Source organism: Pongo abelii, chromosome 18, assembly GCF_028885655.2.
Source record: "Pongo abelii isolate AG06213 chromosome 18, NHGRI_mPonAbe1-v2.0_pri, whole genome shotgun sequence".
Classification (NCBI taxonomy): Eukaryota; Metazoa; Chordata; class Mammalia; order Primates; family Hominidae; genus Pongo; species Pongo abelii.
The window spans coordinates 72,265,913-72,282,173 of NC_072003.2; the positions used below are offsets into that span (position 1 = coordinate 72,265,913).

General features: G+C 45.6%; 1 protein-coding gene across 3 annotated transcripts; it reads right to left on the minus strand.

Annotated features, from left to right (window-relative positions):
* Nucleotides 1-1,037: 1,037 nt before the first annotated feature.
* CHST4 (carbohydrate sulfotransferase 4) lies at nt 1,038-14,819 on the minus strand. 3 transcript variants are annotated; one of them, XM_002826615.5, is made up of 2 exons: nt 14,626-14,819; nt 1,038-4,213 (listed from the first exon to the last, which is right to left on the minus strand). In XM_002826615.5, exon 2 carries the CDS (start codon nt 4,193-4,195, stop codon nt 3,035-3,037), a length of 1,161 nt encoding a protein of 386 aa, XP_002826661.2. In that variant the 5' UTR covers nt 4,196-4,213; nt 14,626-14,819; the 3' UTR covers nt 1,038-3,034. The 3 variants fall into 3 exon arrangements, with proteins under 3 accessions (XP_002826661.2, XP_054390062.1, XP_054390061.1); XM_054534087.2 differs by having other exon boundaries at nt 1,038-4,147; nt 14,443-14,785; XM_054534086.2 differs by having other exon boundaries at nt 14,443-14,785.
* Between the last annotated feature and the right edge of the window lie 1,442 nt (nt 14,820-16,261).

A 16,261-nucleotide genomic window follows, 5' to 3' on the forward strand; every position in this document is an offset into this window, starting at 1 on the left:
CCCTATGCAGCTAGACAGGCTGAGGTGGAAAGAAACACCTTTCTGTTGCTGGGGGTTGGGGATGGAACAGATGCCTCTGAATTAGGAAGGATGTCTTGCAGAACACCATCCTCTATGCTTGTCACCAGTTCTCATGTCCCCAGACGCCTCATATCTCAATTGAGTGTTGCCATTCTCACCACTGAATCCCAGCTCCAGCCTCCTGAACACTTCAACAAGAGACTGTGCCATTGTTCACTGCAGCCTTGTTCAACACTGGGTCAGGCTTTTAAGATTATATAGCATGATTTTTTTTTTTTTAAGACAGAGTCTCACTCTGTCACCCAGGCTGCAGTGCAGAGGCACTGTCTCGGCTCACTGCAACCTCCGCCTCCCGGGTTGAAGCAATTCTCCTGCCTCTGCCTTCCGAGTAGCTGGGATTACAGGTGTGCACCACCACACCCGGCTAATTTTTGTATTTTTAGTCGAGAGATGGTTTGTCCTTGTTGGCCAGGCTGGTCTCAAATTCCTGACTTCAAGTGGTCTGCCCACCTTGGCCTCCCAAAGTGCTGGGATTGCAGGCATGAGCCACCACACCCAGCCTATATAGCATGATTTTATATTATGCACTCTATGCTATATAAAAATGCCATGATATTATATATTCTTTAAACTTTTTGGCCTAGGAGGATGGGGCTGAATTAGGGATTAGATGATACACATATAAAAATGAATTTAGACCAGAATTGTCCAATCAAACTTTTGCAATGGTGGACATTATATCTATGCTGTCCAATACAGTAGCCACTAGCCTCATGCAGCTATTGGGTCCTTGAAATGTGGCTAGTGTGACTGAGGAGCTAAAAATTTATTAAATTTTAATTAACTTAAATCTAAACAACTACTGGTGGCTAGTGGCTACTCTATCGGAGAGCACAGATATTTTCTTCAAGGGTGTGGCTCTTAGATTCTGGACCTCATTGGATATCTCAGACTTGGAATGCAGGAAATTTAAAGCTGTTCTAAAGTGGATCTTGAATAAGACTCTGAGACTTCTGTGTGGCTAGTCTCTTTTATTGTATCAGGATGGGGTGATCTTTTTGGAGAAGGACAAGCAGGCATCACATAGGGATGGCTCATAAAGAGGTTGCTAACTTTAAAACAATTCAGACAGACACTGGACTTTCAGAAGGGAAATCAGCGGTGGTTGAGTCTACCACTGTCTGTTCCCTCACTGGCCCTCTTCACTCTGTTCACACCGTCATCTGCTGTTCTGGTCTTATTTTCAATGATGGGAAATTTTAATCTGACATTGTTTAGGAGGTAAACATTTGCCTTGTAGAGGCAAGCATTTGCCTGGGAGATCCTAGGCTCTTAGGAGTTTTTAAAGACTTGGACATTAGAATAAATTAGCTTCTTTAAAGCCAAATATACATTAACTTCAACAGACCCAGCTAGGGAAAGTAGCCACTCAAGTATCTCAGGCAGTGGAGAAACTCAATCACTACTCGGCCGAATGGAGTGCGAGAGTTCTGACCTGACATCCTGGAAGCTTTATGAAGCTCGTCAAAAGGTGGAAACAAAAAGAAAGAGAAAATGACACAATCTCTCAGACTTGGACAAAGTGAAATATTTAAAAAGTCAGGACTCAGAGGTCCACGGAATTCCAGACATATAGGGAGCTTCTTTCTATTCTTTCCAACCCAAAGACAGCACCAGTGGCAAGAGGAAGTGGCATGCATACTCTGCATTTGTGGAAGAGTCACCTTTCTTGGAGCAAGAAGGCAAACAGTGTTGCTGCCTGGCGCAAGGTGCGCTAGTGCCAGGCTAGCCATGGAAGAGTCACCAGAACTCCAGCCCCCATACTGGTGGATTCTGATTCTAGCAGATTTGAGGTAGTGCCTGGCAATCCGCATTTTTTAACAGGTGAAATTCTATTGTAAAACTACATCTGAGGGCTCCTGCCAAGATTGGGAGTAACAACTTTTCTTATTAGGAGAAGTGGCCAGGAGGAGCTAAATAGCACCAGTCATACTAGAACTGAGGTCCTCTGGCTGAGGGATAAGAGTAAAAGAACTCTCTGCCCAGACCCTAGGGGGACACATATGGCATTATCACAACTTATACCTCACACAACAAAGAGAGGGCTTAGCTGCTGATTGTCTATTTTCCACCAATTCTTAAGAGGGTATAGACTTAGTTCATCATCTGAAACCAAACATTATCTTAGCAATTTTCTGTATAAATCGGTGATAGATAATAGCAAAGGTGTTTTAAAAAACCAATAAAGATGATTACATCTATTCTTAGCTTAGGATCGCATAAGAATGAACATTTACTGCTAATAATTAAGAAGCATAAAAAGGGACATTCTAAACAGAATCTTATTTTGGAATTTTAGTATTAACAGATGGCAGCTTCACAGGTCAAAATCTTCTATGTGATAGGAAAATGCAGAGGGGAAGTGATATTCAAATGCAGCCCAGGCATCCTGTGAACTTAAGAGCTTGCTCTTTTGTGCAGAGATTTTGTTTCATATTTCTGATTACCAATAGCTGTGATGGTCAAGCTCACAAGTAGGCATCCAACCTTGTTCCCACTTCCTTCCTTGAATCCACTGGGAACTCCGAGCGCTCAGAATTTGCATCTCTGTGGAAAATGCTGGTGAGCTCTTTGGTGAAAGATCCATTCCCCATTGGGCAAGATGTGGACAGGGAGGTTTATGGATCAATTCCACTGATACTGTGTCGTGCTTAATAGGCCTCCAGGCCACAAAGTCTCTGAAGTCTGCCAGACAGGAAGATCAAGAAAAGAAGAGCAATACCCTGTTTCACTGGTGGGATGTGCTGCTCACATAAGGTTCCCGAGTCTGTTTTCTAGACACAAGCATGGACACAAAAGTCCTTCTGCTTGAGCACGTGTGGATACAACTCACACTCAGTGTGATACCCACAGACATGTAGTTAAGGCTCAGAGATGTAGGCAAGGCTCAGAAGCATTCAGAGAAAAGTGACTGAGGCTGACACCAGGTGGCGGCAAAGCCTTCTCAACTCTCTTAGTGGCTTTGCTTAGGGACAGTCCAGGTAGACAGAAGATCCAGCAACAGGTTTCTCTGTTCTTGTTCAGATCTGACTTGGCGGTAGCCCAGCAAATTCATGGCATCGCCACAGGCTTTCTGAAGTCGAGAAACCTTTTCATAGGGCAAAGACCAGCGCCAAGCCTGGGAGACATTAAGGGCATCCCTGGCATTTGTGTGGAAGGCGTGGTCACCCATGCCCTTGCCTCGGGTGATGTTATGCACCCAGGTCTGAAGATGGGGCAAGAATTCCAATCCCACGAATTCATACATTCGGGAAGTCTGGGCCACAGGGGCTCGAGCCAGGTCCTCATAGCGCATGAGCAGGTAGCGTTCCTGCAGGGCCTTGGGCAAGGACTGGATGGTCTTGTAGATCTCCAGCTGGCTTTGGCAGATTACCTGCATCACATAGTAGGGTTGGTCCTCCTTCTTGAGTTTTTGCTCATGCTGCCCCATCACAATGCGACTGTCAATCATGAGATCTCCCTTTGTGCGTTCTCGGGAACGGAACACGGCCCGGGGGTCCCGGACCAGGTGCACGATATGCAGGTTGAGGAAGGGGTCTTTCAACAGCGGGTAGAGGGACTGCAGGTTGAAGAAGCGCACCTCCTTGAGCACCACGTGGCTGTAGGAGCGGCAGGCCTTCTCCACCACCTCGAAGGGCTGTTGACTGCACAGGAGCCTGCAGTGAGCCCGGGGGATGATTTCATCGCGTGGGATGATGTCACAGGCAGGTGCAGAACACAGGGCCCGGCTGCCATCCCACTGGAAGAGGCTGGACTGTCTCCGGGGACCAGGTTCCATGTAGGCATCAAAGACGCTCATGTCGCACAAGAAGACAGCGCGTATCAGATCCCGCACGGCCATGTGCAGCGTCCAGGCAGTGCTCTGCTTGAAGGTCATCCACACGTGCCAGGCAGGCTCCATCAGGTAGAAAACATCTGGGTGCTGCCCAAAAAGCTGCCCCACAAAAGAAGAGCCAGAGCGCCAGGAAGACAGAACCAGCACGTGCATGCCCTTGGGCTGCGCCTTCATAGACAGGGAGCTGATGTTGTGGCTGTACATGTGGAAGAACAGAGCCAAGATGGCCATCTGGAAAACCAGAAACAGCAGGAGCTTCATTTTTTTAGGCAGTAGCATTGTGCTGAAGTGGAAGACCTTTAAGGAACAAACAGAAAGGGTGGAGTTGGGCTGCTGTTTTATTGTTTGCCTTCTATTCCCCTTCTGGCCAAAGCCACCTGCTCTCTGACCCCCAACCAAAGAGCAACATGGAAAGCCAGAGGATTCCTGCCAACAGTGGCGCCAATCCTTCTCCAAATCATTTCCTGTCCCTTACACTTAGTGTGTTGATATGTTCTCCTTCAGGGTCTTTAATTCCTCCTTCCTGGTCTTTCTAAACCAAGCCACCTTGCCCATTGGTTTACCAAAAATATCTGAACTCAACCATATTTAATCAACATAAGGAAATGTGTCCATCATGGTGCCCTGACGACAAGGATGTCTTCAGACAGGCCACACAGGGGAGGCTTCACCTCAGTCTGACTCAAGTCTTGGATGAATGCCTTGTGATTCCTGCAGAGACAGAGGGAGATAAGCTACCTAGTGAAGAACTGCCTCCAGGCCACTGCTTAGCCATCCCTCCATCATAAGGGAGACTGCAACCAAGACTGTGTCTCATCTCCCTCCCTCACTGCAATTAAGCACAGGACTTTCCACTCCAGTCCCTCAAAGGATAGGGCTGCAGGCTGTACAACTGCTTGGCTTTAGTTGGAATTGTCTCCTCAAAGTTAGAGCCAGGTGCTCATGGTGCCTGTCATCTATTTATCTGCTAGCTGGTGTTTTGCCATCAGTGTAGAGTGAAAAGTCTACGTCCAGCACCTGACCTCACCTGCCCATTTCTCACCTTGCCCTAGATAGTAAATCCTTCTGATTTGGTGTCATCCCATGGGACCAAGGCCATGGGGAGTTGATCCAATGTTGACCTTGTATCTGTGTAGGTAATAAACTATCTGAATCTATTTGAGCTGAATTAGAGTTATTTGAGCTATTAGTGTCTCCTTACCTGCCAACTCTAAGAAAGCGTGGCAAGGCAACCTAAGTGCTACAGATCTCAGAGCTGTATCACTCTCACTGGGGACACTTGTGACCCATGAGTCCCACACTGCTGCTTGAGGCATGCTTAATTACGTGGGACAACCTACTCAGGGCAGCTCAGTGAAGTTGGGCAAGTGTGTATGACATAACCCTAGGGAGCGCCATCCCATTAAGAATTTAGATATTTATTTTCAAAATGTTTTTTGTAGGTGATAGTAAAGTATCTTGTTCCAACAAAATAAGTATATTAAGGCCAGGTGCAGTGGCTCACGCCTGTAATCCCAGCACTTTGGGAGACTGAGCTGGGCAGATCACTTGAGGTCAGGAGTTTGAGACAAGCCTGGCCAACATGGCAAAACCCTGTCTCTACTAAAAATACAAAAATTAGCTGAGTGTGTTGGCACACGCCTATAGTCCCAACTACTTGGTAGGCTGAGGCAGGGGAATCGTCTGAACCTGGGAGACAGAGGTTACAGTGAGCCGAGATCACGCCACTGCACTCCAGCCTGGGTGAAAGGCTGAGACTCCATCTCCAAAAAAACCCACAAATATAACAGAACAAAACAAAAAATAAGTATATTAAGATGGTTTTCCAGTTGATAGACAGTAAATATCTAGAGAAAGGGTCTCACTTTGTGATTCGTACTGTCTCATACTGACTGATGGCAACATTTTGCAATCAGGGCTTGCTTCGTGTGAAAGGACCACGGTTCCCAGTGGTATGCTAGAATGTTATTCCAAAGGATATTTTAACCTCCTTCCCACATGACTTTGTCATTCTGGGTGACCTTCTGACATAAATAACTATTGGGAGAGAGAATAGCTATTGCACATTGTAAAATATTCATAGTAGTAGTAAGGTGTTCATTTGTATATCACCATGTACATGAGAAATTCTCCCTTCCAGCTTTAGTAAAAAATAGAGGCTAGATTTCCAGATGGTAACTGGGGCTGGATTTGGGGGTCAGCTATTTTTGTGGTGGCAGGTCTTATACCAATTATTTTAAAAGTTTTTATTTATTTATTATTTATTTATTTATTTTTGCAGAGACAAGGTCTTGAAATGTTGCTCATGGCTGAGCACAGTGGCTCATGCCTGTAGTCCCAACACTTTTGGAGGCCGAGGCGGGTGGATCATATGAGGTCAGGAGTTTGAGACCAGCCTGGCCAACATGGTGAAACCCTGCCTCTGCTAAAAATACAAAAATTAGCTGGACGTGTTGGCTGGTGCCTGTAATCCCAGCTACTTGGGAGGTTGAGGTAGGAGAATCACTTGAATCCGAAAGGCGGAGATTGCAGTGAGCCGAGATTGTGCCATTGCACTCTAGCCTGGGCAACAAGAGCAAAACTCCATCTCAAAAAAGGAAAAAAAAAAAAAAGAAAGAAAGAAATGTTGCTTAGTCAGATCTTGAACTCTTGGCCTCAAACAATCTTCCTGCCTCAGCCTCCCAAAGTGCTAGGATTACAGGCATGAGCCACCGTGCTCAGCGGGCCCTAAAAAGTCTTTAATAGGTAATAGTCACATGATTCAAATTGTTTTGAAAAGTATCTACAGACTCAGAATTTAAAACAAGCATTTTCTCAGATTCTGTATGCAGGAGGGAAAGGAGTGCCTGCCAGCCTGCAGCCCCGCCTGACACACCCCAGGCTTTTAACATATGTCACTGGGGAGGGGAAATTTTTATGTTTACTTAAGTGAAGTAAGGAGGTCAGTCAGAATGAAAACTTAGGTTTCCAGTACAAACCTATGGAGTTGTCATGTATTATTCTAGTTTATCATATGGCCTTGTTCTTTAGAATTTGTCACCAGGCTACTATAATAAAACTCAATTTACCAAATTCTTCAAGATTTAACTTGGTAATGAAGCTACAAAATTTATGAATAAGTACAGACTGCCCTCTTTGAACAGACTGTTCAAACTAAGAGTGGATCTAATTGATGAACTAGGTAAAAACTGGGGTCTTGCTCTGTCGCCAGGCTGAAGTGCAGTGGCGTGATCTCGGCTCACTGCAACCTCCTCCTCCCGGGTTCAAGTGATTCCCCTGCCTCAGCCTCCTGAGTAGCTGGGACTATAGGCACGTGCCACCAGGCTCAGCTAATTTTTTGTATTTTAGTAGAGACGGGGCTTCACCATGTTGACTGGGATGGTCTTGATCTCCTGACCTTGTGATCTGCCTGCCTCAGCCTCCCAAATTGCAGGGATTACAAGCGTGAGCCACCGTGCCCAGCCGGGAGGGAAAATCTTATGACAAGCACTTGTGCCTGTGAGGGAGGCCTGTACTCAGAAATTAGTAAACTTCTAGAGCTATTTGTAAACATGGGTAGTGACGTATCTTTAAAGGGGTCATAGTATTTTTCCAGAGGAAAGAAAACCTAAGAATTTTACTAGCTGACAAATCAGTCCCCTCTTCTTTATGTACTGACAGCTGCTATTTATCTGCTAGCTGGTGTTTTGTCATCAGTGTACAGTGAAAAGTCTACTTCCAGCACTTGACCTCACCTGCTCATTTCTCAACTTGCCCCAGATAGCAACTACTTTTTTTTTTTTTTTTTTGAGACAGATTCTTGCTCTGTTGCCCAGGCTGGAGTGCTGTGGTTGGTGCGATGTCAGTTCACTGAAACCTCCGCCTTCCGGGTTTAAGTGATTCTCCTGCTTCAGCCTCCTGAGTAGGTGAGACTACAGGCGCACACCACCACGCCCGGCTAATTTTTGTATTTTTAGTAGAAACGAGGTTTCACCATGTTAGCCAGGCTGGTCTCAAACTCCTGACCTCAAGTTGTCTGCCCGCCTCAGCCTCCCAAAGTGCTGGGATTATACAGGCATGAGCCACTGTGCCTGGCCTGAGTTCATTTTTTAATGTGTCTTTTCAGTTGCTTTATGTGTACACAAGAACATTCAAATGTGTATGTGTTCTTAATTTTTTTCCTCTTTAAAATGCAAAAAAAAAAAAAAAAAAAAAAATTCAAGTTATCTGTTCTGTGCTGCCCTTTGTTTTTAGTTGTCAATATGTCTTAGGGAGCATTCCAGGGCAGTTCGTAAAGCAGTTCCTCATTCCTTGTTGCTTCGAAGAAGTATTATATGGATTAACGACAGTTTATTTAATCAGTTTCCTCATTGATGGGCTTATGAGTTGTTTCCAATCTTTTGCCATTTCAAATGTTTCAGTGATGACCTTTATGTTCACACACCGTCACACATGTATGTAAGATCACACATGTATGAAGGCAGCCTTCATACTGATCAGAAACTATTCTCTACGTCCAGGGCTCCAGAGTCCTGCAAGAGTAGATTTTAGGACAGAAATTGGGCAGCCACAGGGGAGACTCTTGGCATTTATAGCTTTCTTCCTGAAGGGAGAGCATGCTTTGCCAGCTCGTGGGTTTTCCTTGGAAGTCCCCTGAACCTTCTGGGAAGTATGTAATGACTCAAGCCAAACCTTGGGTGGCAATAGCAGAAAAACCCCTTATCTTCCATTCATAATAACAGTGCTTTTCCTCTGGATGTGCCAAAAAGATCCAATGAGGATCATCTCATCATCATGGCTGAAAATCACTTGCTGTACGGCAGGAAAATGTCAATGACTGGTAATTCCTGCCCTGTAGTCTTAGCCCTGTAGATTAGAACAGGACCAGCTAGGCTGGGCGTGGTGGCTCACGTCTGTAATCCCAGCACTTTGGGAGGCCGAGGCGGGCGGATCACGAGGTCAGGAGATCGAGACCATCCTGGCTAACACGGTGAAACCCTCTCTCTACTAAAAATACAAAAAATTAGCCGTGCATGGTGGCGGGCACCTATAGTCCTAGCTACTCGGGAGGCTGAGGCAGGAGAATGGCGTGAACCTGGGAGGCAGAGCTTGCAGTGAGCCGAGGTCGCACCACTGCACTCCAGCCTGGGCGACAGACCAAGACTCCATCTCAAAAAAAAAAAGAACAGGACCAGCTAAGATGTGCTCCTAGTTCTTAAAACTTGAGTGCAAGAGGAAAATGATTAGAAACTAGGCTATTATTGATCATGGCCCAAGGATGTCCTCCCTCCCCGCAAAGACTGAAGAGGTGACTTTAGCAAAAGAGCTTCTCCTAAGGGCAATGTGAGTATGAGAAAAAGTTTGGAACAAAAATAGGAAGCAATGGAGCAAAACCAAAAAGAGAGGAAAATGAGAAGAACTTATCCTGTATACAGTTATAAGGAAATGGTGATAGAATTTTATAAGCAGGGCTTATAATTAGGAAAAAGCTAACATTTCCTAGGGATTAGGAGAATAGACCTTTCAAAGTGACACCCTCCCTCCCTCCATCCCGCTTGGAGCCAGTTCTGTGTCCTGTGTGGGGCTTGGTGACTCTGGGCCCTCCTTGCCTGCCAACTGCTGCTGGCCTGAAGCCTGTTTCCTCCCCAAGCTGGAGCTGGGCCTCTTAACTGCCCCCAGTTGTTCCCAGGTGTTAGTTGTCCACAGTTCTCAGGAACTCCCACAGAAATCCTCTGACTTCTTTTTCTTTCCGTGAGCACTTGCCCTGGGTAGAAAGCATAGCTTTTGTGAAGCAAGTCCCATCCCTTGTCACTGAGCCCCAAGACACATCTGGATCTAGACGACACACAATGGGCTGACCAGAGAGCCAGGGGATACTTTAGGATGTGTCTTGGGCAAAACTCATTTCTGAAGACTGTAACGAGCAGCAGAGGCAGATGCTCCTGGGCCCTGGCAGAAGCGAGGTGATGCGAGTCACCAGGGTGCTTCATGGAAGGAGACCAATAGTGTCCTTGAATTCCACTCTCCCATTGCCAGAATTCCCAGCTGCTTGTGTCTAGGGTGGCCTTTGACATCGACCTTTCTCTTCTGTCTCTCAGCATCTCCCCATGATCCATTGCTGCCAAAAACTATCTTTTTCATTTTTTTTTAATTACTATTTTTTCTTTTGAGACGGAGTCTCACTCTGTCAGTTATCTCAGCTCACTGCAACCTCTGCCTCCTGGGTTCAAGTGATTCCTGTGCCTCAGCCTCCCAGGTGGCTGGGATTACAGGTGCCCACCACCGTGCCCAGCTAATTTTTGTGTTTTTAGTAGAGACAGGGTTTCGCCATGTTGGCCAGGCTGGTCTCAAACTCCTAACCTCAAGTGATCCACCTGCCTCAGCCTCCCAAAGTGCTGGGATTACAGGTGTGAGCCACCACGCCTGGCCCAAAATCTTTTTTTTTTCCTTTTTTAGAGTCGGGGTCTCACTCTGTCGCACAGGGTGGAGTACAGTGGTGTGATCATAGCTCACTGCAGCCTTGAACTGGCTCAAGTGATTCTCGATCCTCCTGTCTCAGCCTCCCCAGTAGCTGGGATCACAGGTGTGTCCAATCACACCCAGATAATTTTTTCATTTTTTACTAGAGACTGGCCCTCACTATATTGCCCAGGCTGGTGTCAAACTCCTGACCTCAAGCCACCTTCCAGCCTTGGCCTCCCAAAGTGCTGGGATTAAAGGTGTGAGCCACCGCATCTGGCCAAAAGTATCTTTTTAAAGCACAAGTCTATCAACTTCCTGCTTAAAAATCCTTCAATAAATTTCCAGTGTATATGGGATTAAATAAACATCCCCACGCCTTGCACCTGGGGTCCTTCATGGCCTGGTCTTGATTTCCCGTCACTCGCCTCTGTTTTAGTGCCTTAGGCTCCCAACTTTCAGTTCTTCCAAACTTGCCCTGTTATTTAAAAGCCCTGAGATTTTTGCAGGACAGCTACTCTTCCTTCAAGAATCTGACCTGCCTTCTCCCTGAAAGGGAGAGCCTGCCTTCTCCCTGAAAGAAGTTCTGTCTTTTTCTCCTGATATATATATTTTTTAATTTTATTTTTTAGACAGAGTCTTGCTCTGTCGTCCAGGCTGGAGTGCAGTGGCATGATCTCGGCTCACTGCAACCTCCGCCTCCTAGGTTCAAGCGATTCTTCCGCCTCAGCCTCCCCAGTAGCTGGGATTATAGCCACGCCCAGCTAATTTTTGTATTTCTAGTGGAAACGGGGATTCGCCATGTTGGTCAGGCTGGTCTCGAACCCCTGACCTCAGGTGATCTGCCTGCCTCGGCCTGCCAAAGTGCTGGGACCACAGGTGTGAACCACCGTGCCCGGCCCTCTCTTGAGATTAATTTGTTTCCCAGACCTTCTGTTAGCAGCCATCCCTTTTGACAGTAAAAGCCTGTATGGGTGCCTCTCTTTTCTCTGGGCCGCTATAGCTTAAGGGAAAGGCTGTATCTTATCTTACTTACAGGTACATAACAATTCTACAAATGATCAGGGCTCGTCTCATTAAACATTTGCTAAATAAATGAGTAAGTGAGTAAATAGATGAGTGTGGGCTCGATCTCCTGATCAAGATCGCACCACTGCACTCCAGCCTGGTCAACAGAGTGAAACTCGGTCTCGAAAAAAAAAAAAAATAGATGAGCGTGGGAAGAGGCACAGTAATTGCTAGAAAGCAGAAAACCAAAGGAGCTCCTTCAAGAGAATGAAACATAAGTATCCTTTTCTGAAATGCACACGGACAGTCTTCAGCATCAGTGACTAAAATTTGGGTGATTGCATGGAGCAGTGAGCACATTGCCCATGCTGTCTCAGTTAGTTGGACCAAGTTACTAATAAAGTCAGAGGCATGGGTTAGATGCAATATGGCACAGTAACCCTTGGTCCAAAAAACAGTTACTATACCAAGCATGCATTAATTAAAACCAGGAGGGAAATTATTTTTCCCTTCCTGTATGAAAATTAGTTTTAGAAAACGTTTAAAAAATAAAAGCCTCATTGCTGGGTGACAGGCTACCTTGCTTGAATCAGCTCAGTTACTAGGCTAACAAAGCAAAAGCAAAAAACAAAACAAAACAAAAACAAAAACAAAACAAAAAACCTAACCTCAGCACATTCCATCATCACCACCCCAAAAAATTAATTAAAAAAAATGTTGCCCCAATGATGGGTGAGCGGTATCATCTTAAAACACAAAGGACAGCCATTTCTGAGGAGTCAAGAGAACCTTAGGATCTTGAAAACACCACTAAAGGGTGGTGAGAAGGGAGAATCTATGTTTGGTACAGGAACCACGAAGGTGCCAGATGGGTGACCTCAAGCAGCAGCTGATTAGAGAGGGCTGAATTATAGATGTCCCCCAAATCGGTACCATGTAGCCTTGTAGAGACAAAATGGGAAATTCTGAGGGGGAAAAAAACCAGATAGATACTAATTTAAGAAGTCTGGGTTTCAGCCACTGGATGCATTCCTAACTTACACTTCCCATGAGATTATGCCCCTTACAAGTAGAAATTAGATAGAGCAGAAGATACCTTGAGCAAAGAGAGAGAGAATGGGGTTGGATTGGGGAAACTGGCATCCTCACAAATAGCCTGAAGACCTGGAAAACCTCTGAAGCTAGGCACCTGGGTAAAGGGTGTCCATATAACAAACTCTCCCTAGACAGTGTCAGGAGGATTGGACCTGGGTCCCGCCAGGGCTGTGTCACTAGTGCCAAGGACAGTGCATGGCACATAGTAGGTGCTCAAGGAACATCTGTCAACAAATGACAAGTGAACATATATTTGTACAGTGTTTTTTTACTATATGAGACCCAGAAAGGAAGATTGAGCAAGATATTATAAACCAAAAATAAAATTCTAAGGTCCCCCAACCATCTGAAAGGACTTCCTCCTCAGCCAGGACTCTTTTTTTTTTTTGAGATGGAGTCTTGCTCTGTTGTCCAGGCTGGAGTGCAGTGGCACGATCTCGGCTCACTGCAACCTCGACTCCTCAGGTTCAAGCGATTCTCCTGACTCAGCCTCCCGAATTACAGGCGCATGCCTGTAATCCCATGCCTGGCTAATTTTTTGTATTTTTAGTAGAGACATGGTTTTGCTATGTTGGCCAGGCAGGTCTCGAACTCCTGACCTCAAGTGACCTCAGTCTCCTAATAGTGCTGGGATTACACCCATGAGTCACTGTGCCCAGCCAGGGGTCTTTTTAAAGTTTAACCTGAGAGACTGTTTCAGGCCATGACAAGAAGTGGGGATCTAACATGCCTCATTATACCTCTCCAGCATTAACACCAACACAGACCTTAAGTCTGATAAGAAACATTTTACAACCTATTCTGTCTGAAGCCTACTACCTGAAGGCTTCCTCTCGGTTGCAGTGAGCTGAGATTGCCTGCCACCATGCCCAGCTAATTTTTTTTGGTATTTTTAGTACAGACGGGGTTTCGCCATGTTGGCCAGGCTGGTCTTGAACTCCTGGCCTCAGGTGATCCGCCTGCCTCAGCTTCCCAAAGTGCTGGGATTACAGGCGCGAGCCATTGCGCCTGGCCAGATGTATTTGTTAAATGTATTTGATTGAAGTCTCATGTCTCCCTAAAGTGTATAAAACCATACTGCACCCCGACCACCTTGGACACATGTTCTCAGGACCTCCTGAGGGCTGTGTCACGGGCCATGGTCACTCATATTTGGCTCAGAATAAATCTCTTCAAATATGTCACAGAGTCTGACTCTCTTCATCGACAATATTACATTTATTTTACACATAGAAAAGTATTTCAATTCTAATTAGAAGTTTCAAACTTATCCAAGGCCATGCAAGATAGACGTATCTTCTACCTTAGCTGATATGCTGGCACCATAACTTAATCATATTGCACATGTGCGTGGTGTTCCACATTTTTAAAGCCCTTTTAGCTGCAATTATGATAATGATCCAGTTAGATATTTTAGACAGTGATGAGACATTTCTTCATTTTTCAGAATAAATAAACTAAACTTTAATTGATTGGCTCATCCAGTATAAATAGCCTTTTCTGGATCAGAACCCAGGTTTTGGGGGTCCCAGGGCTGAGAGTTTTCAATGATCACACTGTCCCTCTCCTGAGCTATAGAAAACCTACGGCTCCTTGCACCTCCTGTCTTCCACTCCCCAGCAGAAAACAGAGGAAAAGCTGCAGGAAGTACAGAAATTTGAGCTCCAAAGCCAGGATCTGAATGAGTCAGTTAGCACCAGAGGACCATCTACAAAATATACATCAGAACAGCCTGATCTGCTTTCTGGGCTCTTTTGGACCCATTTAGGGATAGAGCTGGTGGGGCTCGGGGGCTGCTGGTAAGCAGCTTGTGTTTTATTTTCCCCAGAAAATTCCCCAGATGATCTGATTTATCCCCTCTGCGCAAACCGCCTTCGCCACTGTAATCTCCAGCTTAGCTGCCAGAGGTTATCTGATACTCTTGCTCCAGCAGCTCTGGGATAATGGCTCTGCATTGGAGTCGTACACAGAAATTCTCTTCTTACCTTGTGGCTTGGGCTTCCCTGCTGCTTTTGAGAGGCTCACTGCTAGCCGGGCCGTGCGCTTTTCTCCACTGACTCACCAACTCCCCTCTTGGCTTCCTCCTCCTACTTGCTTTTGCATAACCGTCCCTACTCAGAGCACATTTCACTGTCCCTCCCTTCTGCCAAAAACAAAAAAGGACCCACCTTGCAAGACGGGCTTGAGAAAGCACTTGCTCCCAGGAAGCTGTGAAAGTAACAGCTTTAACACTGGTGAGACTCAAGGGGTGGGGAGACTGCTTGAAGTGGGCTGGGAGAAGCAAATGAGGAAGCATTTTCCCCCAGACTGGAGGCATCCTGGAATGTTGACTCCTGAAAGGCAACTGTGAAGGTCAACTCCCTTGGGGCGGAGTGGGGAGGTAGGGAAAAAGAGAAAGAAAGAGAGAGAGAGAGACCCAGGGAGCTAGTAGATGAGGCTGATAGGGAAATTTCATGACACTTACAAGCAGAAAGGCTACAAAATCTCAAACCTGATTCCTAGACCTTGTTGTTATCTCCAAGGAGAAAATGTGAAAGTTATTTCTTGCATTGCACCTGCCTGCTCACTCCACCCTGGGTCTAGGGAGGTAACATTTCTCAGCCTCTGTGTCGTATTCAATATCTTCACCCTTGCTACAAGAGATAATAAATATTTTCTGGGAGGACATAGATGTACTGGCTTGGTGGTACAGGAGAAAAAAAAATCCCCTTTAAGAAAAAAAGAAACAAGTTATCATTAAAGATTACAACTTCTCCCTTGCTGTGTGCCCTTGGGCAAATCACATACCTACTCCGTGCTACTTTACACGGTTATCATGAGTCTGAAACAATGGATGCCCATGAATAAACGTAAATTGTGGTGGAGAATGGAAGCCTCAGACTTCCAAGTCCAAGATCTTGCCGGGCAAGTCATACCACCTCTTTGAGCCCTAGAATATCATCAGTGTTAAATAAGGGTAACAATATCTATTTTACAGTATTGTTGTGAATGTTAGGATTAATGCGTATGAAGCTTCTAACACAATAATATGACAATATAAGAGTTAAAAAGTGGTTGTTATTATTGAATAATAATACCTTCCCACCGCCGCCCACCCCTGCAAGTCAGCTGCCACTTCCTTTTCCAGACCTTGGAAGAGAGAGAGCAGGCAGGGAGTTGTGTGAGCTCTGGGATGATCTTTGCCGATTTCCATCAGCTAAGTCCACTAAGCACAAATGACAAGAACCTGTCCTTGACTTGATTTCAATTGTGTGGCTCTTCCTCCCTTCCTGTTTCTCTCTGGCAGAGAGAAGAGAAATTTCTTTTCCTCCAGTGAAGGACTTTGGGCAGAGGTGTAACTAGAAGCACTGGAACTGGGCAGTCAGTAGTTTTGCTTTTATGGACAAAGAGATGATTCATGTGCTGGCACGACAGAGCGAGATGGCACAAGGATTCATCATGCTACTCAGAATAGTATGTAATAAATGAACTGTTTATTTCTGGAATTTTCTCGTTTAATATTTTCAAATCGTGGTTGATGATGAGTAGTTAAAACCGGGAAGCAAAACCGTGGATAAAGGGGGGACTCCTGTAGTTTTATTCCAGCCCTTTCTAATATTCTTTTCGTGTTTTTCCAGCACCTTCCCAAATATAGTGAGGTCACTCAAATACACCATCACACCAAGTAATTCAGATCACCTGCCGTCTTTCCCTTGCTAGGAATTCATGCTGGCAGAATGCCAAGCAGCTGAAGAAAGGCATCTTCTGGTCACTAGTATACGGTGGTGACCAGCATGTTCAGATACTGGACTTCCAAGGGTCTAC